The 21,921-nt window shown below is 51.9% G+C and overlaps 1 protein-coding gene across 1 annotated transcript in view; it reads left to right on the forward strand.

Moving 5' to 3' along the window:
• The window catches only part of ITGA9 (integrin subunit alpha 9), a 355,639-nt gene that overhangs the window by 46,380 nt on the left and 287,338 nt on the right, over positions 1 to 21,921 (forward strand). Inside the window, exons 6-11 of the mRNA XM_044675555.1 lie at positions 2,259 to 2,388; positions 5,144 to 5,229; positions 6,804 to 6,872; positions 14,484 to 14,621; positions 15,194 to 15,299; positions 17,730 to 17,824. Of these exons, the coding sequence (XP_044531490.1) occupies positions 2,259 to 2,388; positions 5,144 to 5,229; positions 6,804 to 6,872; positions 14,484 to 14,621; positions 15,194 to 15,299; positions 17,730 to 17,824 (624 nt within the window). The remainder of the gene's footprint in view (positions 1 to 2,258; positions 2,389 to 5,143; positions 5,230 to 6,803; positions 6,873 to 14,483; positions 14,622 to 15,193; positions 15,300 to 17,729; positions 17,825 to 21,921) is intronic.

Below are 21,921 nucleotides of genomic sequence, written 5' to 3' on the forward strand. Positions count from 1 at the left end.
CTTTCTTCCTTCCTTCCTTCCTTCCTTCCTTCCTTCCTTCCTTCCTTCCTTCCTTCCTTCCTTCCTTCCTTCCTTCCTTCCTTCTTTTTCTTTCTCTGTCTCTCTTGTCTCTCTGTCTCTGTCTCTCCCTCTCTCTCTCTCTCTTTCTCCCTCTCCCCACTCTCTTTCTCTTTCTTTAAAGTATTGAACCTTTGGGGGGGTTAGTTCATTTCTGAAAAGGATTTGACACTTCCTTCTGTGCCCTCTTCCACAGAGTGTATTGAACAGGGCTTTTTGGGCCAGCTTGTCAGGGTGACACAGACCCTCGGATCCACTGAGGTGGGGGGGATCCTGGTATTTCCTGAAGCACAGGGAGAAAGAGCTCTGTGGTCATGTAAGCACTATGGGAATAGGAACGAGTGCTAAATGCCTCTGAGAGGTCTTCCTCCCATGCCCCGGGGTGGCTGCCGGTGATGCTGTGTTCTAGAAGGCTGTGGCAGTGACCGATCCTCCCAGACTAGGAAAGTTTTGAGTGATCCGTGGCATACATATCCTCTGAAGTCAGGTCAGTTAACCTGGAGAAAGAAGGAAGGGAATAAGCATTTATTAAACATCTACTGTGGTGAGCACTTTTCCAAATATTATCCCATTTGATTCTCATGAGAACTTAGGGGAAGCAGGTGCTATTATAATTCCCATTTTACAGTTGAGGAAACTGAGGCACACAGTGGTTAAGTGACTTGTCTGAGGTCACACAGCTAGTAAATGTCCAAGGCTGGATTTGAACATGGGCCTTCCTGACTCCAGGCCCAAAGTTCTATCTCCTGGATCACCCAGCTGCCTCACAGATTGGATTTTTGGGAGACACTCGTCCATCACCAAGTGGGCCCAGATGTGATGGGTTTTGGGGTAGGAGAGACTCTCTGAGATCCTCTGCTAAGCTGCGGAGTCTTTATTGGCTGTACTTGGGGAGGCAGTGGCCATGCTGATGAAATCAGAGCCCTGAAGCTTTGCTCCAGAGCCCCAGGCCTCTGTGCCTGCGAGGTCTTCTGTCTGCCTCCTTGCTTGCTGTCAGGACATCCATCGCCGCTTCTTGCTGCCCATGGTGGTTCATCTCTCTTCTCCTTGACTTCCCCATTTCTAGGGGTCTGGAAGGCAAAGAAATGACCTGGAAAGCTCCAACCCATGCGTTCTCCTGAGAGTACAGTGCTGAAGCATCAGCATCTCTCCAACAATGCAGGTCACCACTCTAAGAGAGAGGCGCTGGGCTTAGGGGCAGATCTGGGTTCAAATCTCACCTTTTGCTTGTTAGTTCTGAGTCTTTGGGCAAGTCATTTAACCTTGATATCCTCATCTGTCAAATGGGGATGATAGTCTCTTAGAGGACCTGTGAGGAGTGCCTGAGGTCATGTCAGCAAATAATTTTCCAAACTGAAAGAGTGGCATCCGTGACAGTTGCTGTTGCTATTCCTTGTTCTTGGCCAGTTGGTGATGTCTGAAAGCTGCCTTCCTGACGGGGGAAGTGCCCCTGCTTTTCTGGGCTTGTCAGCGCAGTTTCTTTCATTAGCATCGGCCCATAAAAATAGAGATGCAGAGGTTCATTAAAAGGCATCAGGTGCAACCAGCCCATTATTTATAAAAAAGGGGAAACTAAGGACTAGGGGGTGATGCTACTTGCCCCAAGTCACTGACGTAGGATTTGAACCCAGGCTCGCTGCCTCCATCTCAGTATCCTTTTGGCTGCATCATGCTGATTTCTGACATTTCATCATTGTATGATTCTGGACCACTTTCCAAGAATGTATTCCATGGTTAGTAGCTAAGAAATAGGACAGTCACTAATGGATTCTCTGCCCTGACCCATGTCCTCTGAACTCTTTGGTCCTCCAGCTGCCATCGTGTCACTTAAAAGGACAAAGGACAAGCCCCCTTTGCCAGTTATTGGGAAATGGGCCCCTCGAAGGTGCTCATGGCCATGCTGAGCTCTCTCCATTGCTTCTGGCCATTTCCTTTCAGACCCCCTTCTTTTTTTTTTTTTTTTTGAAAAAAATTTTTTTTAAATCCTTAACTTCTGTGTATTGGCTCCTAGGTGGAAGAGTGGTCAGGGTAGGCAATGGGGGTCAAGTGACTTGCCCAGGGTCACACAGCTGGGAAGTGGCTGAGGCCAGATTTGAACCCAGGACCTCCCGTCTCTAGGCCTGATTCTTAATCCACTGAGCTACCCAGCTGCCCCTCAGACCCCCTTCTTATTCCTTTCCCCACACGATTCTCTTTGACAGGAGCTGGTCGTGATGGGAGCCCCAGGTTCCTTTTACTGGACAGGGACTGTCAAGGTCCTGAACCTCACAGACAACATGTACTTCAAGCTGAACGATGACACCATCATGAACCGGCGCTACACGTATCTTGGTGAGTGGTTCTGAGGATCAGCGAGGAGTTTTGAGGTGGGAAGGGAAGACTGCTGGGAAAAGTGGGTATTGAGCTTTCAAAGGACCATTCTAGCAATTGGAGTCATGGCTTTCCAAGGCCTCTGAAACCTGATGTTTTTACTAAATCAGCTTTTGGAAGACTCGCTTGGTCTCTTGGTCCATCCACCTCTCTGGGGTGGTCAAAGGGCTGAACCAAGGTTATAAGGTTTAGTAAAAGAAGGTAGAAAGGTGACTCGGGAAGGACGCTTGTTTTCTCTTCTTGCTTAGCAGTTATGTAAATCCATGTAAAACTTTTTAATTAGTTTCCCTCATTGGTTCATTCAGTCTTTCATTAAACAAATGCTTATCCCTTACGTAGATTCTTTGCTAGAGACCAGAAGGTGGAAGTACCAAGTTTAGCTAAGACACGGTGACTGCCTTCATAGAGACTGTGCGGTCTAAGAGGGAAAAGCCACAAAACCAGTTAAGGAGATTATAGTGAAGTCCTTTGGAGCGACGCAAAAGCAAGCTCTGTTTGAGGTCTGGAAAGGCTGTTACTGGCCAGCGGGTCAGAGAAGACTTTTCTCCAAGTTTTGAGATGGACTTTGGACGATGGATAGGAATTCAACAGACAGAGGTGGGCAGCGAGGACATTCCAGGCTTTAACAGTCTTCAGAGTACAGGGTGTGTCTAAGGGACTCCGAGTAATCCAGTTTAGTTGGGGTGTAGAAGGAAGGATGTGGCATGTTCTCAGGCTGGAAGGGTAGATGCCGATGCTGCTAGGTTGTGGAGGGGCTTAAATGCCAAGCAAAGAGATTTAAACTATTTTGGGCAGACAGGAAGGAGCTATTGAAGGTGGATGAGCAGAGCAGCGATGCACCCAGATCTCTGCATAAGGCCACTTATTGGGAGAGCGGTATGAAGAATGACTTGGAAAGGGGAAAGTGTAGAAGCGTCAGCCTCTAGGAGGTTATTGCTGTAGGCTATGTCAATGGGGGGCTGTGCCCATTGGGCCCAGTGGGAAGAGAGAGAGAGAGAGAGAGAGAGAGATAACTGGGTAGGAAGCAGGTAATGGCAGGGGCAGATCTCTCAGCAGGTCAGGGCCCCAAGCTTAGGTCATTTGATATTTATGTTTGAACACAGCAAATGTTCACCACTAAAAATAATTTTGTCGCATCCTCCCAGTTTCCATCAGTCATCCATTTGGATTTCAAAGGGACCTCGAGTGCTTCTGTCCCTTTAAGCTGGTTGGGAATAGCCATGTTAAGAGGGCGAAGTCATCCTGCAGACCGCAGGGCCGATGCCGAGCTATAATTAGAGGCGCTGGTGGAGTTCCCTTATTTCCTCAAACCTTTTAATCTTCCTAAATGAAAAAGAGCCCAGCAGGTGCCACTCAAGAATAATGATGGGTCAAGTGCCAGGCGACTAGGGACGCACACACGTGTGCACACACATACACACACACGCATGCACACACACACAAATATTTTCTGATATGGGTGGGAAGGACAGGCTTCTGTTCTTTCCTCATCTTTCAGCAGTGAATTAGGAAGCTCAATTTAGGACAAGTTCATTAGAGATGGCCCCGGCCCTTGGTGGGACTCTTAACAAGTGGCTTTTCGTGTAAGTAAGGACCATTTTCTGTTTTGATCCAAAGATTGAAAACTATAATCGCTTCCCTCCATGCTCCATGGCTAGTTGGGTCACTCCCTTGGCCAGAGCAGAGAGCCTTTGAGCATCATGGGAACGTCTTGTTCTCATGTCCTGCATGGAACACCCAAGATTTCTTCCTAGAAGAAGGTGGGGGGGGGGGGCGGCGGCTGGGTAGCTCAGCGGATGGAGAGCCAGGCCTAGAGACGGGAGGTCCTGGGTTCAAATCTGACTTCAGACACTTCTTAGCCCAGTGACCCTGGGCAAGTCACTTCACCCCTATTGCCTAGCCCTTCCTGCTCTTCTGCCTTGGAACTGATACATAATATTGGTTCTAAGATGCAAAGTGAGGGTTTTTAATAAAAAAAAAAGAAAAGAAAAGAAAAAAGGCTTACTAGGATGCAAATACAAAAGGGAAAGCATTCTTTGCTCTCAGAAAGCTCACACTCCACTGGGAGGAAATAACATGTAGGTAAATCAGTTAATCAATAAATATTTATTAAGGGCCTGCTATGTGCCAGGCGTCGTGCTAAGTGCTGGAGACACAAAGAAGCCGAAGACAGTCCTTGCCCTCAAGGAGCTTCTTGTCTAATTGGGGAGCCCACATACAACAAGTTACAAACAGGCCCTAGAGAGCATGCCAGACCTGGGGCACAGCCTGTGCAAATGCATTGAGGTGGGAGTTTGATTGGAGAATGATATTTAGGCCAGTTTGTTTGGTCTAGAGAGGGGGCAAGAGGGGGCAGGAGAAAGAAGTGGAGGAGTGAGTTGGTGCTGGATGGGACCTTTAGATGGAATTGGGATTTGCCGAGAATTGTCTGGGCAGGGCTAACTCTTCAGAGGCTGGAAGGCATCGCCAGCCCGTCCGAAACACGGCTAGAAAGGATGAAATACTGGGTTGGAAGACGGGCATCCGCCCTCCCCGCCCTCCCCGGCCGTCTCTGCTCCTGACCCAGAGCATCCCTTCTGACTTCCCGCCCTCTCTTGTCCCGCTTCACGAATTCGAGGCGTTTGGTTGGCTCCCGTTGGCTTGGGGTTGGGCCATTTTGGAGACGTTCTCACTGATTTTCCCTCCTTCTCTTCCTTCCTCCCAACCTTCCCTCCAGGATACGCGGTGACCGCAGGCCACTTCACGCAGCCAACGTCCATGGAGGTGGTGGGGGGAGCCCCTCGGGATGAAGGCATCGGAAAGGTGGGGACTCTCGGATCGCCGAAGGGGGAGACGGCTGGGTGCTCTCCACGCCCCAGGGTGGCAGCGGGGTAACCCTATCCAGTGGACCCCGAGCCCTGGGTGGCCATTCAAATGGAGACCGTCCTCGTGCCTCTTGTCCGAGGACGCGTCCAGCCCAGACTAAGAGCAGAACCGGGCACGTGCCACGCCTCTGTTCTCGGAAACCGGCCGGCCTTCTGCGATTGGGGACTTAGAGAACCTTGTGGGACCCGAGAGGGCCTCTTGACCCATCATCCTTCATTTTACAGATGGGGAAACTGAGGCCGAGAGAGGCGTAGATCAGAGGGTTTCCCGAGGTGATGTAGTCCAACCTCTTGATGCTTTTTTAATCCTCACCTTCTGTCTTAAAATCAATACTATATATTGGTTCTAAGGCAGGAGAGTGGTAAGGACTGGGCAATGGGGGCTAAGTGACTTGTCCAGGGTCACACAGCTAGCTTCTATCTCTAGACCTCACTCTCAATTCGTGGAGCCACCTAAAACCATCCCCCCAACCCCTTCCTTCACAACGGAGGAAATCAAGGCCCAGAAATGGTCTTAGAACACATGGGTAGTAAGTGGCAGCACCAGAATCTGAACCCAGGGCCCCTGACTCTGAATCGGATCTTTCGTCCGTGCGTCATGTTACCTAGCTTTTGGGGTTTGCACCTCCGCCTGGGTGAGAGGCATGGAGGCCGGGGAGGGGGGGGGGAGAGAAAAGGAGATTTAGCCCCCTCTGCTTGGGAGCCTTCCTAGGATTCTAGTTAGAGTCAGTCGCCCTGAAGCTCTCGGCCCTGAGCTCGAAGGAGACCATTATTCCCAGCCAGTGCAAGGGGGGCGTCCAGCCACTTTCACAGGGTCTGTGTGGATCGTGGCGGAAGGAAATCCAAGGAATGGCGGCGACGTCTACCCACCTTGGCTGCGTGGCATTCGGTTCAGCTCAATTGGATGGGCATTTACTGGGCGCCTGCTGGGTGCTGGGCGCTGAGCTTCGGGCTGGGCATACAACAAGAAGGCCTCCCCCAGGGGAGAGGCCGGGAAAGCTGCGACACCGATGATTGTGCACAAAATAATAAGAAAATTAAAAAGAGAAACACCCCGGAGGAAGGCTTCGGGTTGAAGGGGGCCCTTGGGGTGGACTCTGACAGGGACTGCGGTGCTAGTTCTGGGGCGCTGGGGAGGAGGAGGACCCTTTGGGTCACCAGAAGCTTCGGGTGTCCTCCAGCTCGCCAACCTTCCTGGAAAGCTCACGTCAGGACTCCGGTGGGGCCGGGGGGCTCCGTGGACCTCCGAGGCCTCTTGCCCAGATCCCCCAGCTCTCTCCAGATGAAGAGTAATCATGCTTCTCTTCCTGTGGCTGGACTTCACAAAGGGGAGACCCCAAGGACTAGAAACGAGGGGGGCTAGAAACAAGGGGGGCCTGAGCGCATCTCGACCCCCTGAGGCCGTAGTGGAGGGCCTGGCCGTGTGCCGGCCACCCTGTCCTCACGCCCGGACCTCCACGCGGCTCACCTTTCCTGCCACCAGCCTCCATGTGTGTTTTCATTTCCCTGCAGGTTTACATTTTCAGAGCGGACCGAAGATCGGCCTCCTTAGTCAAGATCTTTCAGGCATCCGGCAGGAAGGTAAGGAGACGACTGTTAGTGGGGCTAAAGCGTGGCTTGGGCCAAAGAGGGCCAGAGGTCATAAACTGAAAAATGGAAGGGACCCTTAGGTCGTCTAGTCCTATCCCCTCATTTTACAGGGGAGGAAACTGAGGCAAACCTGGGTTAAGTGACTCCAGCATCTGATACTTCCTCCCCCGAACGACATTACCTCTCTTAGGATGCTGACTTTATTTTTTTTTTAAACCCTTTAACTTCTGTGTATTGGCTCTAAGGCAGAAGAGTGGTCAGGGTGGGCCATGGGGGTCAAGTGACTTGCCCAGGGTCACCCGGCTGGGAAGTGTCTGAGGCCAGATTTGAACCTAGGACCTCCCATCTCTGGGCCTGACTCTCCATCTACTGAGCTACCCAGCTGCCCCCTCACTGAATGTGTATTGATTGATTGTTATCTCCAGTTTGTCCAGGCTGTAGCCTGTCGGAACATAGTTATTGGTCCGTTTTCTCCCCCATTAGACTGCACACTCTCTGAGGGCAGGCACTATCTTGCCTCTCGTTGTCTGCTCAGCGTAGTGCACGGCACATAGTAGGTGCTTGTTGTCTGAAGCCATGGACAGCCTCAATACATGAGTCAAGAACCCTAGAAAAAAGCTGAACAGGGAGAGAGCCGAGTCATCCGAGAGGCCATCGAAGGTCTTTAGAGGCGGAAACAGCTTTCATCTTTTGACTCCTCTGGCTGGGTTGGCAAGGAAGGTGGGTGGGAAGTTCCAGGGCTGCCCGAGGGCATGTTTGCACCCATTCCGGGGTTTCCAGGGTGACCCATGGGTGCCGCGCCGTGTCAGGGATGGCCCCAAAGCCCTCTCTTGAAACCACTTGGCTGTGGCCGAACGAGTGGGAGGCTTCAGGTTTGCAAGTTTGCTCTTTTCCGAATGTTCCTCTTTGCCTTGGGCCGGGAGTCCGGCCAGCTTTCCAGCCCTCCCTCCCTCTCCTTCTCCGTGTCTGGAGATTATTCATGGGGAACTTGAAAAGGAAACGGAGGGAAGCCCTGGGAGCAGGTTGCTGGGCTGGGCCTTTGGGAACCTGCCTGGGCTTTTACCCTGACGTTGCCCTGAACATTCTCGAAGTGTCCACGGAGAACTTCCCTCCTCGAGAAGCCCTGCGGGGCCGGGTTCCAGGCCAGATATTCAGGCGAGGAGGAAAGGCGGCGTCTGGCCGGCCAGCTTTGTGACATGCTCATGGTTGGCCAGAGGCCGCTGGGCTTTTCTGGCTATTTTTTCTGCTTAGGCCGGGCTCCGGGCTGGGTGTTTCTTCACTCTCTTCCATCCATTCTGCCTTTACCTTCTCCTAAGGGCCTCGCTAGCTGTCATCGGGTCCACAAGAAGCTGGTTCCTGAGTCGTTTCACTTGTGTCCGACTCTTTGTGACCCCATTTTCCTGGCAAAGATACCAGAGTGGTACAGCTGAGGAAACTGAGGCAAACAGGCTGAAGCGACTTGCTTACAGTCACACAGCTAATAAGTATCTGAGTTCTGAGGCTGGATTCTTGCCTCCAGGCCCGGGGCTGCGGCCCCTGTGCCAAGAGCTGACTGCTGAGGAGATCTCACCTCGCTCTGTGCGGCTCCAGAGGGAGGGCAGAACCAGGCCTGCTGGAGTGTGGGGTGGGGTAGGGAGGCTTGCAGAGGGGCAGATTTAGGGCCGACTTTCAGAAAAACTTCCTAACCATTAAGGGCTCTTCCAAAATGGGACGGGCTACCTGGAAAGGGGTGAATTGTTAATTAGAGGCTGAAGGAGCGATTGGAGATTCTTGTGTCGCCATCAGGAGAAATAAACGGCTTCCTGGGCCCCTTTTCCTCTCCTTCCCCTTGTGGATATTTCGAACCTGCCTTTGGTCTTTGGTTCTTCTCCATCATTGGACCTCTGCCACGGAAGAGAGCTTTTTTCCTTCTCTTCTCCCCCATTTTATTTTTTATTTTTTTTAGCCCTTAACTTCTGTGTATTGGCTCCTGGGTGGAAGAGTGGTCAGGGTGGGCCATGGGGGTCAAGTGACTTGCCCAGGGTCACATAGCCAGGAAGTGTCTGAGGCCGGATTTGAACCCAGGACCTCCCATCTCTAGGCCCGACTCTCAATCCACTGAGCTACCCAGCTGCCCCACTTCTCCCCCATTTTAAAAAACGTTCTGCTCTTGTTTGGACTGAATGGGCAGCCCTTGATGAGTCTGCATTACTCACCTAGGATCTGGGCTCACAGGTTTAGCACCAGAAGAGATCTCGGGGGCCATCTAGCCCAGCCCTTCCGACCACTGTAGAGATAAGGAGACAGAGCTTTCCTTTGGGTCAGTGACTGGTCCAGACTTATACAAGTGGATGTTCAACCTGTTCCTGGGCTCAGAATATCTTGGTCTTTTTACTGAGCCATACCACGCCTCTTTAGGGATGGGGGGAGACAGGACATATTTATGCCTGACTAATAAAGTGTACCCAGGAATTATCCCTTTGATAACTTGCATTTCTGGAGTGCTTTAAAGTTTGCAAAGCTAATTATTATCCCCATTTTACGGATGACAAAACTGAAGCTGAACAGGGGGGAATGACTTGTCTAGGGTTACAAACCACGTACATGTCTGAGGTAGGATTTGAACTTGAGTCTTCTTGACTCCAAGTCCGGCCCTCTATCCACTGTGCTACCTCGCAGACTCATTCACTCTTTGCTTTTTGTTAAGCAAGTCACAAGCTTGGTTTTCTATCCATGGCATAGCGGTACGAATGCCGGCTTCCTTTAGTCCCCGAGGACTGAGCTGCCCAGGCAAGGCCATCTCTCCAATTCTCCTCATTGCTGAGTGACCCAAAAGGGCATTAGAGAAGAAGGCTGGGGAGCAGCTGCTGAATGGCTCCTTGACCTTTCCCTCAGTTACTCATGTCTGTCCCTCTCCTGAGGGATGCCTCGTGCTAAATGAGGTGGGAGAAGAGGAGAAGCAGCCTCAGCGTCAGATAGGAAGGGGCATCTGGGCTGCTGGTACGCAAGCCTTCTTGGGCCTGGATTCAGTGGCTGGCGATGGCCTGGGGTGGGCCTCTTTAAACTATCTGTAGTGCCGAAATGAACTTAGCTGCTACAGCCTGTTGAGCTTCTGAAATGCATCCCTGTCGCTAGGCTCCATTAGATGAACCACATCCGAGGGCAGTGATGCTAGCAAGCATTAATTAGGTTTAATTTTTTAATTAAATTAAATTAAATTTAAATTAAATTTAAAATTAATTAATTTTAATTAATTAGCACTATGTGCCAGGCGCTGTGCTGAGAAAGGAAACATGTACAAAGAAGGAAAAACATGGGGTATGACCTCAAGAGGCTCACGGCCTGATGGGAAAGGCAAAATAGAAGCTACTCTGGCCATACAACATAAAGATGGGGTAAATGGAAAAGGATCTCACTAGCAAATGGAGGCTGGTGAGAACTTCTTATAGGAGATATGAATGAGGCCAGGGGAGCCGGGAGGTTGAGAGGCAGAGGAGAGAGCATTCTAGCCGGGGAAAAGTTACTGAGGAGCAAGAGGAAGACCAGAAAGTTTGGGGTAGGGCTAGGTGATGAAGGATTTAAGAGTCAAACAGAGGGTTTTGTATTTGATCCTGGAGGCCATGGGGAGCTAATAGAATTTCGTAAGTAGAGGATGACATGGTTAGAACTGCCTGCATTTTAGGAAAATCACTCTGGCTACTGAATGGAAGAAGGACTTGAGTGGGGAGAGGTTTGAGCCTGGTAGACCCATCAGCAGGTTATTGCCATGTCTGGGTGTGAGGTGATGAGGTCCAGCATTAAGTGATGGTAAGGCAAGAGGTGTAAATTGAGCTGCTGTTGCTATTTTTTTTAAATTGCAATGAAAGGGGCAGCTGGGTGGCTCAGGGGATGGAGAGTCAGGCCTAAAGACAGGAGGTCCTAGGTTCAAATCCGGCCTCAGACACTTCCCAGCTGTGTGACCCTGGGCAAGTCACTTGACCCCCTTTGCCCACCCCTTACCACTCTTTCACCAAGGAGCCAATACACAGAAGTTAAGGGTTTAAAAAAAAAAAGATTACAGAGAAAGAGGGAGTCTCCCCAAGAACAGATGTGAGCAAGTGTTCAGATTTTCAGAAATATGTATTATTAGCCTTTGATTCTTCAAGCTCTACACTGAACCATGTCAACAGAGGGGTGATGCATCAGCATCGAGAAAAAGAAGCAGTGATCACTGACAGGCCAGAATGATTGGCCAGGCCTAAGAAGAAAAGGAATAGAAACCAGTAGAGAACATTTAGGGATAGAGACCAGATCTCTGATTTCATTCACCCCAGAGGAAGCTCTCTCTACCAACACAAGCTGGTAGTTCTCCTCTATTTCTAGCATTAGAGTTCCCTAAAGCTAGGATCACATGACCAGTAGGGATCAGAAGCTGCTCTTCCTGGCTCCAAGGATGGCTCCCTATCAGAGACTATAAGCCAGCAAACATTTACTAGTGCCAAGCATTGTGCTAAGGATACAGCCAGTGGAAAGACAGTCCCTGCCTTCAGGGAAGGGAGCTGAGAAATGGGATGGAGGCTGTCTGCTTCTGAAAACCAAGTGCACAATTACAGAACAGAAGAGACATGGTTAGATAAGAGTTTGTGTGGGGGCGGGGTTAGTGGAAATCATGCTCAGTATGAGTTGGAAGTGGGATATTGCAGCCTACCAGGCTAATGCAAGCACAGGCTTTGTGTTCCGAAAGAGGGAGGCGATAATCCTGTTGTCCTCCTCAGACCATATTTAATGTCCTGTGATCTGTTACGTACACCACATTTTAGGAGTTAAATTGGCCAAAATGTGTGTTGAGAGGAGGCCCAGAGGGAGATCAGTAGGGTAGTTAGAGGCCTGGCCACCATGCCTTATGAGGCCTCATTGAAGGAACCGGGGATGCTTAACTTGAGAAGTCCAAAGGGCAACAAGATAGTTGTTTCTGAGTATTTGAAATGTCACTCGGAGAGAGAGATTTGACTTGTTCTCCTTGACCATAGAGGAATGGAGAGAAGTTACATGGAGACAGATTTCATCCCAAGATTAGGAAAAGCTTCCTAAAATGAGGGGCTGGATTAGATTGGCTTCTGGGCTCTCTTCTAGCTTTAGGTCTATAAACTTGTGATTCTATGATAATAAGAGATAAAGCTGTCCCAAAGTGAGGGTGGGGCGCTTTGAGTGAGCTCCTCGTCACTGGAAATATAGATGTGGAGGTCCATTAACTGTATACCGGCTTTTTTGTAGAGGGGATTCTTCATCAAGTACAAGAGGCAGTGTGGCCACTTGGAAAGGGTGCTGGCTTTATTTTAATTAATTAATTATTTGATTTTTTTGAGCCCTTACCTTCTGTCTTGGAGCCAATACTATGTATTGGCTCCAAGACAGAAGAGTGGTAAGGGCTAGGCAATGGGGGTCAAGTGACTTGTCCAGGGCCACACAGCTGGGAAGTGTCTGAGGCCAGATTTGAACCTAGAACCTCCCATGTCTAGGCCTGACTCTCAATCCACTGAGCTACTGAGCTACCCCCAGGGTGCTGGCTTTAGAGTCAGTAGCCCTGGGTTCGAATCCCACCTTTGCTATTCACTATCTGGACTTCAGTTTCTACATCCATAAAACGAGGGAGATTGGATTCGGTAATCTTCTGAGGTCCCTTCTACCTCTGAGAGCCTGTGATTCTGTCAAATAGACTAAAAATATAAAGCGAGGTGGTTATATTTATCAAGTAAAAATAAAAAGGATTTGAATTTTATGTGTCCTGGGAATAATTTCTTTCTGTTTTAATATAATGGATGTTGGTTTATATTCCAAGTGGAAAAAAAAAAAAAAGAATTCTTGGCCTGGCCCATGCCCTCCTTGGAGAACAGTCTTGTGGGTTGCAGCCTTCTTTCTCCCATGAGCTCACACATTCACGGTCTTTTTTTTTTTTTTTTTTAAATAAACTTAAATGATGGAGGGAGTCAATTCAGTTGCTCCCTAGTTTAGCGTGTTTCTCCCAGACCGAGTCCGTCATGTGAAAGTTGGTATTCCCAGTTGCCTTGGCCCTGACAAGTTTATAGTTTTGATTTTTTGATAAATGAAGCACATTTATTACGGTTATTGACTGCACTTGCAATCTTAGAAAGCATTTTTAGAAGTCTTATCCCCTTGGAGGAAATTTTAAAAAATCCTTCCTATGTTATTATGCCTCCAGCGAAGGCCCCTGGAGATATTAAGTTCTAGAATCAGATTCATAAAGTTTCTAAAAATTGCCGTTAGTCTCCCCCCCCCCCCAACCCCTCCAGTTTAGAGGGCACGGTGAAGGCGCGCTTTCTACTCCTGGTTCCAGAGTCAAGTCAAAGGCATTTATTAAGCACCTACTATGTGTAGGGCACTGAGCTAAGCATTCGAAATGAGATCACTTTGGTTTAAATCCTGCTCTGATATTTTTCGCTTTGTAATGTTGGTCAAGTCCATTAGCTTATCCGTGCCTTAGTTTCCTTATCTGTAAGTAAGGGGGGGTGGACTAAATGGTTTCCGTCATCCTTTCTAGTTTTACACGTGTGATTCTGTATTTAGTAGCTGGGTGGCCCTACGTAAGTCAATGGGCTTTGGGCTTCCGTCTCCTCCTTGCTAAAACAATGAAGTCTGAAAAGTCGTACTTCTGATCCCATCTGGGTTCAGTCCAAACTATATTGTTTGATTAACTCAGATATTTTGTCCATTTCATAGAAGTGGAATTATTTTTCTATCCCATCCTGCAAGGTTTTGTTAGTACATCCTAACATCTCTACTATAGATCTTATTATGCCCATTTTTATAGATGAAGGAACTGAAGCTTAGAAAGTTTACTGGCTTGCCTATGGCCACATAGCTAATAAATCCCAGGGGTGGGATCTGAACTCAGGTCTTCCTGTCTCTAAGTCTCCTGATGAGGCCATGCGACCACGAGGGTGCTGGACTGGGCATTATTTACGATCTCTTCTTCCTCAACGTCTGTGACCTTATAACCCTGGCTTTGACACTAGCTTGGACAAATTGCTTTTTCTCTCTGGGCCTCAGTTTTCTCGCCTGTAAAATGAGAGGATGGACTGCCCTGATTTCTGAGGCCCCCTCCAGTTTTAGGTTTGTGAGTCTGTGACTCAAGGACTCACCTTCCCTGATGAGCCAGGACAGGGGAAGGCATGTGGGGCCCATTTCTCAGGCCTCAGAGCCAAACTTCTTAATGTCCGATCCTTAATGTCCCCCTGGGGTTTTCTTGGTAGAGATACTGGAGCTCATTTTACAGATGAGGAAACTGATGTAAACAGGGTTGAAGGACTCATCCAGGACCACACAACCAACCACCCCCCTCCTAGGCAGGAAAAGTGAGGAGGCCTCTGGATCCCTTATCAGATCCGGCTCTTCGGTGCGGGACGTAAAATACGCAGGATAATGGAGGAAACGTTTCCAATGATATTGGCCTACAGTTTGGGAACCCCACATGCTTTGGAGCCCCAGCCCTGGTCCCGGGAGCTCTCAGTAGGAGAGCCAGTGAAGTCCGAGCCGTGTGCGTGTGCGCTTCCCGTGTGTGCGTGTGCGCTTCCCGTGTGTGCGGGCACCTACTGAACGCTCTGTTGTGACTCGGCTTGGTTACAGATGGGCTCTTACTTTGGCTCCTCCTTATGTGCAGTTGACCTGAACTCGGACGGCCTCTCGGACCTGCTGGTCGGCGCACCCATGTTCTCCGAGATCAGGGACGAGGGTCAAGTCACCGTCTACATCAACCGAGGAAACGTGAGTGTGGGAGGCGAGGGGAGGCCTGGCGGGGGAGGCAGCCCCAGGAGGATACTAATACGTGGCGCACCTGTCTGCCCCCCACATCTTCTGGTTCTCTATAGTGTATAGATTCCAATTTTCTACATGGTGTGTGCGTGCTGCAATAAACATTTATTAGGTGCCTGCTCTGTGCCAGGCTGGGTGGTACAATGGGCAGAACACTGAGCCTAAGTTCAAATCTGGTCTTGGACACTTCCTGGTTGAGTGACCCTGGTTCTTGCCCTGGATAGGTCATTTAACCCCTCGATAGGTCATTTAACCCCTCGGTACCTTCAGCCACACCCTAGACTTTCTTTAAGTCCTAAATGGGTCGCCATCTGCAGGGGAAGCTGCTCCTGAGGCTCACCTGCCTGGCGACCTTCTTTCTCCTCCTATAGACCAGGTAAATGGGATCATTTCCGGGGAGAGCAGCTGCCCTGGTTCCATGCAGGTGCTTCCCGTGGGGCTGGGGATGCTCGATGTGGGGGGCTCGGTGGGTGACTGACCTCCTGGCTGCTTGTTCTTAGTCTGTCCTGTTTCCTCCTTCCTAGGGAGCCCTGGAAGAGCAGCTGGTCCTGAATGGGGACGGCAATTACAATGCCCACTTTGGGGAGAGCATCGCTGCGCTGGGAGACCTGGATGACGACGGCTTCCCAGGTCAGGAGATGGCCCTGGGCGGGCAGCCTCTCCTGTTTCCTGGGAGAAGCTCTGACCTAGAGCAGAGATGGAACCTGCCCGCCAGCCCTCAGCCCTTCTGGCCCCCAGGAAGTGAGCCCAGCTGGGCAGAGAAGGCTTAGCCCCACTAGCTTCCATTTTGGCCCCCTGCTCTTGATCCCCCAAACCAATGATCTGCGCCGTCTCTGTGCTCAGTGGCCGACCTCTGGGCGCCCCGGGAGGCTTCGGTGGGCAGCCCCGGCCCCCCGCTCCTCGCGGCCTGGCTCAGCTCCTCTCCCTCTTGGGTCGGCTCCATGCTGACGTGGAGTGTGTTGGCTGCAGGCTCAGGAGCAGGGCTGTGCGTGTGGTGTTGAGTGAGCTGACCCGGGTACTTGCCCTGGATAGGCCATTTAACCCCTCGATGGGTCATTTAACCCCTTGTGCCCATCAGCGAGTCGGTCAGGGAGCTTCTGCGCCCCTCCTCTGTGGCAGGCCCAAGCCATTGTGGGGGAGCAACGTGCAAGCAGCTCTGTGATAACAAGCCAGGAGGGAGCCGGGATTCGTGTGGACCAGGCCCAAGGCCGTTCTTGGTCCCTGGGGAGACCGTCTGCAAACCCCTTTGTACAAACAAACCCTATCGTTGGTCAGTGAGCACTTATGAGACTTGTAATCGGTGCTAAGGGCTAGCCCTGCTCTCCAAGAGCTCATAATCTAAGAGAGGATACATCACAGGGCTTGGGTTCAAATCTCACCTCTGATGCTCACCATTTGTAGGGCAGCCCTGGGCAAGTTTAGCTTCTCTGGATCTCAGGTCTCTCATCATGAATTGGGAAGGAAGAGAGCCACGAGGTGCTGATTGAGAGCCAGGCCTAGAGATGGGAGGTTCTGGGTTCAAATCTTCCTAGCTGTGTGTTCCTGGGCAAGTCACTGAATCCCTGTTGTCGAGCCCTTCCTGCTCTTCTGCCTTGGAACCAATCCACAGAAGTGATGCTAGGATGGAAGGCCTCGAGGTGCCTTCCATCTTCATTCCCTCTGTGGCCCTTCAACCTCAGTATCTGCTGGTGCTCAAGAGAAAGACCGACCATTGGAGATGACAGAACGTGGCTGGATTCTGAAGGCCCAAGATGGGGTGCCCTCCCTCAGATGGGTAGCTCTGCCAGCCCTGGCACTTTCACAGAATTACCGATTTGGGGCTTCCATCAAATGGAGAGGCAGAAAGCGCCCGGAATCAGCGCCAGAGGCCCCGTCTCAGTCTCATCTCTGCCTCTTGGTTCTTCTGTGGCCTTGAGCAAGTCCCTTAATAATAGCACCGGCTAGCATTTGTCTAGCACTTACTGTGTGCCAGGCACTGTGCTGGGCACTCCACAGTGGTCATCTCCTTTGGTCCTCCCAACATCCTTGGGAGGGAGGCGCCATTCATTATCCTAATCTCTCCGGGCCTCAGTCTCCTCATCTGTAAAATGAGGGTGAGTCTAGGCAGCCAGCCTCTACGGTGCCTTCTACGGGATCTCATGATGCCCTCCCAGGCGCCCCGTTCTTTCTGGTTCTCCAGCTCATGCTTCTTTCCTTGGCCTCCGTTCCACCATCTTGTAAGGGGACGGCACTCGGACGCGACGGCCCCTTCTGTCTGGGCGATGATCCTCTGCTAGTCGCTGGTGGTTCTGGAGAGGGAGGACTTGGCGGATGAGATTCTGCTGGTCTTTTCCATCCACGACAGACCCACCTTTCTTCCTGAGCAGAAGCGGGGGAGCAGGGGCTGAAACAAGGCTTCATTCAGAGGCTGACGGCTCATAGGAAATAGCCCTTTTGTTTTTGAAGCCACGTCGTGGTCACTGCTCTGAGCTCTTCCTTGTACCGCAGGGATCTCTGGGCTCTCAGGGGAAGATGCGTCTCCTCTTTGCCCCATCTGACCACTCAGCATTGGTGGCTTTAGGGGTAGAGCAGGCTATTCATTTTCCTGCTTTGGAGGAACCCTCATGTCTTTGCTCTCTGCGCAGCTTCGCTTGGTCTCTCTGATACTCGTTAACAAAAATCCTTTGGGGGCAGCTAATCAGTGGGTTGAGAACCAGGCCTAGAAAAAGGAGGTACCAGGTTCAAATCTGGTCTCGGACACTTCCTAGCTGTGTGACCCTGGGCAAGTCACTTAACCCTCATTGTCTAGTCTTTACCGCTCTTCTGCCTTCAAACCAATGCCTAGTTTTGATTCTGAGATGGAAAGTAAGTTAAGAATTAAAAAAAAAAAAACATTCCTTCATACCTGCTGAAATCTGTCTAGTTTATCAGGCAGGCAGGCAGGCAGGCAGGCTTGTCGTGTATCTAAGAGCCAAGTCCTGCGGGGGGAGCGGGGCTGCGTCCTGAGAAGTCTGGGCAAAGCGGACCCCGTACTTTGGAGAATTCTCACTCTGCCCTTCCCCGTGCCTTTTCTCTCCTCAGATGTTGCCGTTGGGGCTCCTAAGGAAAACGACTTCGCGGGAGCCGTGTACATCTATCACGGAGACGCCCAGGGGATCGTTGCCCAGTATTCCATGGTAATTTGGGGGGGACCCCGGGACGTTGGCTGTCACACGCTCTGGGGCGCCCCTCTAACGGCAAAGCCGCACAAAGACTCGGGCTCCTCCTCAGGTGAAATACACCCAAAGGTCCGAGAGGCAGGCGATGTATTGGCCAACATCCTTGGAAAGTCCGGATGCCGATCCCTCCTCTGACCCGGACTTACCGGCTGGGTGACCCTGGCTGAGGCCCCAGGAGACCCCCTTGGGCGATCCTCTAAGTAAGGGACAAGAACGTCCTCCTAAATTATAAAGCCCCACCCTTATGCCATATTACAATACCAAGTTGTCGGGGGTGTTCACGGAGTGGTGAAGTCACCCTGCCTTCTGCTGGGCACACCCAGAGTGTGCGGGCAGCGTCCATTGGTCAGGACACAGACTTGGGGCTACTGGGCAGGGCTCGCCCCTGAAGGCTTAGTTTCCTCGGACAGCTGAAGGGACTGGCCGAGGAGCAAGAGCTCTCCTGCGTCCAGGGTTCCGTCACATGCATTGAGGCATTCACTGGGGCTGAGCTGGTCCTCCTGAGAGGGTTCTGGCCCTCTCGGGGCTGCTTTTGTCTCCTCCTCTGTTTGACGTGGACTTTGGAGGATCAGCTCTGGGTGTCACCGAGTCCCTGAGGGTGCGGACGCTGCGCAGCCCACGGACGCCGCCGTGATGCCTTGAGCTGAATCTTTTTCTGGTGTGGGGAACAGCGCTGAAATGGCCCCGGCCACAGGGCAGCTTCCTCTGAGCTGTGACGCGTCTTCTTGTCCTGTGAGGGGCTCGAGAAAGTTTTTTTCAGGGTGGGGATGCCTGTGTGGAATGAATGAATGAATGAATGAATGAAGGAAGGAAGGAAGGAAGGAAGGAAGGAAGGAATGAATGAATGAAGGAATGAATGGAAAAGCACTTACTAAGTGCTATGTGCTCAGCACTGTGAGAATCACTGGACAGACAAACGCCAAAAAGGCTTTTTTCCTGCCCTCTAGTAAGGGGAGAGAACGCACCCAAGGGAGACGTGGTGGCCCAGGGGGGCGGCTTTGGCCAGAGGAGTCCTAGGGCTGGTGAATGGGCTCCTGGAGCCACTGACTCGTTCTTTGTAGGAACGCTTGTGTGGTTTGGACTGTTCACAGTGCTGGAGCAGGAAGGCAGGGAGAGGGAAGGGGGCACCCAGAGGGTGGCGTCCTCTGAAGAGGCCTGGGCAGAGGCAGGCTGCTACCCGTATGGTCATCGTTTCAGCTGTGTCCAACTCTTTGCGACTCCATTTGGGGTTTCTTGGCAAAGACCCTGGAGTGGTTGGCCATTTCCTTGTCCAGAGCATTGTACAGAGGAGGAAACCGAGGCAAATGGGGTGAAGTGACTTGCCCGAGCTCACATGGCTAGGAAGTGTCTGAGGCAAGATTTGGATTTAGGAGGACGAGTCCTCCGGACTCCAGGCCTGGTGCTCTATCCAACGTGCTCCCTCTTGGCCCTCTCCAAATAGAGGAGACCACCAGGAATCACCGGCGGTGTCTGGAGTGGGGGGTGGAGCGAGCAGTCAGCAAACTCGACAATGACCCATCAGCAGGCATTTACTAGCTGTTCTGTGAACTCCCCTGGAGACGCCTGGCCACGCGAGGAAGTGGGACCTTGCCCTGTTCCTATTAGCGTTGGGGAGGCAGAATGTCCACACAGAAAAGGCAGGGAGGGAGGCCCTGTTATGTGTTCAAGTAGAGAATGAGGAGAGGGCAGAACAAGTGCTCATTAACCAGTGCGGACAACCCCCCTTCCTAAAAGGAGAGCTTTTGGCTTTTGCCGTCTTTAGGAACCAAAACAAAAGCGACCGCTGAGCCTCTTAGTCCCTGCTGGAAAAGGCAAGCCTGGGAACTGCCCCTGCAAACTCTCAGGAGTCCGGCTGGACTGCTTTCTGCGAGGCCGGCCCAAGACTCGAAGGCTTGAGTTCTTCACTGGCTCGCCATGCCACGCAAAGACCCAGAGGGCCTGCCTGAGCCTCTTCTGCCAGGCCCAATGCATTGTCTGGGTGGCTGTCTTTTCCCAGACCGATTAAGGGCCTTCTGTGCCTAGTCTAATGCCTCTGACTGATTCGACCCAAGTGTCGTCCTCTGATAAAGGTATCAACGTCTTGTTGCTTAATTTAAGTGGAGTAGAGTGAGTGACTCAATTAGCCACCATACTCACATCTGGAGGCCTTTTCATTTTCTATTCAAGATAAAAGTTGTTGAGGGCAGCTGGGTGGCTCAGTGGATGGAGAGCCAGGCCTAAAGACAGGAAGTCCTGGGTTCAAATCTGGCCTCAGACACTTCCCAGCTGTGTGACCCTGGGCAAGTCACTTGACCCCCATGGCCCACCCTTACCACTCTTCTGCCTTGGGAGCCAGAGGGGACAAAATGAGAAGAGAGAGAGAGAGAGAGAGAGAGAGAGAGAGAGAGAGAGAGAGAGAGAGAGGGAGAGGGGCAACAAGAGGCAGAGAGAGGCAGAGACAGAGACAGAGAGACAGAGAGACAGTGAATAAGAGAGAGACAGGCAGAGAAAGACAGTGAGACAGGTAGAGAGACAGAGTGAGACAGAGATAAAGAGAGAGCCAGAGGGGACAAAATGAGGAGGAAGAGAGACAGAGACAGAGAGAGGCAGAGAGACAGAGAGGGAGACAGAGACAGAGACAGAGACAAAGAGTGAGCAAGATAGTGAGGGAGACAGACAGAGAGACAGACAGAGTCAGAGAGACAAAGAGACAGAGAGAGAGCCAGAGGGGACAAAAGGAGAGGGCGAGAGAGGGAATGTGAGCGAGCGAATGCCGGGATCATTGTCTAGGAGAGGAAACATCTGCGGTGATGAGTGAGTGGGGCTGGGTGCCCGGCTTTGGGGGTGGCGGCTGGGGGCTCTGTGGAGCGGCTCCCGGGCTCCCGACTTTCCTATTGGACAAAGGAGACGGCAAATTTCAAGCTTCAAGCTTGCTGTCTGGTCTCTCAGGGGAGCTGGACTGGCCGTGGAGTCGCCTCCCCCCGCTGACCTCCCCCCAGTCCATCCTCTGCGCAGCCCCAGATGGACGCTCCTAAAGCGCGAGTCTCCTGGTGGAGTTGAGAAAAGATGGCGCTCTCTTTGGCACTCGCCGTCCCTCCCGGGGTGCCTCAGGGGGCCCTCCGTCCCCTTCGAGCAGGCCCAGGTGCACCCAGGGGAGCCGCAGGTCCTCCTCTCACACAACGGCGGGTTTCAGGCTCCTCGGCCTGACCTGCGGCCCGCTCGGTCCCGGAGCCCAGTTCGCAGCAACTCCAGGGACCTCTGTTGACTCCCCCCGGGGTGAGTCCTCGGCAGGTTCTGGTGCTGGTGCTGGCTCGGGTCAGGAAGACCTGAGTTCAAATGTGACCTCCGAGGCTTAGTGACTCTGAGGTGCCGGGAAGGCCCCTTAACTCTGTTTGCCTCAGTTTCCTCAGCTGCAAAACATGGAGGATAAGAACACATTCCCTCGAGGCATTACCGGAGAGAAGCTTCGTACAGCGCTTGGCACAGGGCCTGGCACGGTCCTCCCTCCTACCTTTCCTCTTTGAGAGACAATGTGACCCAATGGCTAGCGCGCCTCCGAGTCGGTGCGCCTGGGTGCTGTCCAGTCTCAGACACCTGCTCGCTCTGTGGCCCTGGCGAGTCCCTGACCTCATTTCTTGAGGCTGCTCTAAGATGAAGAATGGCAGAGAGGAGCTCCCATGGATCTAGCGCCTACTCTGTGCCCGGCACCGTGCCGAGCCTGTTACAATTATTATCTCGTTTGATCCTCCCAGTGACCCTGGAGGCAGGTGCTATTATGATCTCTGTATCACAGATGAGGAAACTGAGGCAGACGGTGGCTAAGTGACTTATCCAGGGTCACACAGCTGGTGGGTGTCCGAGGTGGCCCAAGACTGGTCACTGTCTCACGGCATCTCTCATTCCATGCCCTAGAAGGCTCCGGGTACCGCCTGGTGACGGCTTAGCTTGACTCTGAATCAGGGGGGCTTACAAGGCAGAGGGGAGATCCTCCTCGGAGCCCACCTGGCTAGCCACGTCTGTGACTGCACCCTGAGGATGGGGGACTTGGCGAGGCCCTGGAGGAGGGTCGGAGGGTC

This window comes from Gracilinanus agilis, chromosome 1 (genome assembly GCF_016433145.1).
Source record: "Gracilinanus agilis isolate LMUSP501 chromosome 1, AgileGrace, whole genome shotgun sequence".
Taxonomy (NCBI): Eukaryota; Metazoa; Chordata; class Mammalia; order Didelphimorphia; family Didelphidae; genus Gracilinanus; species Gracilinanus agilis.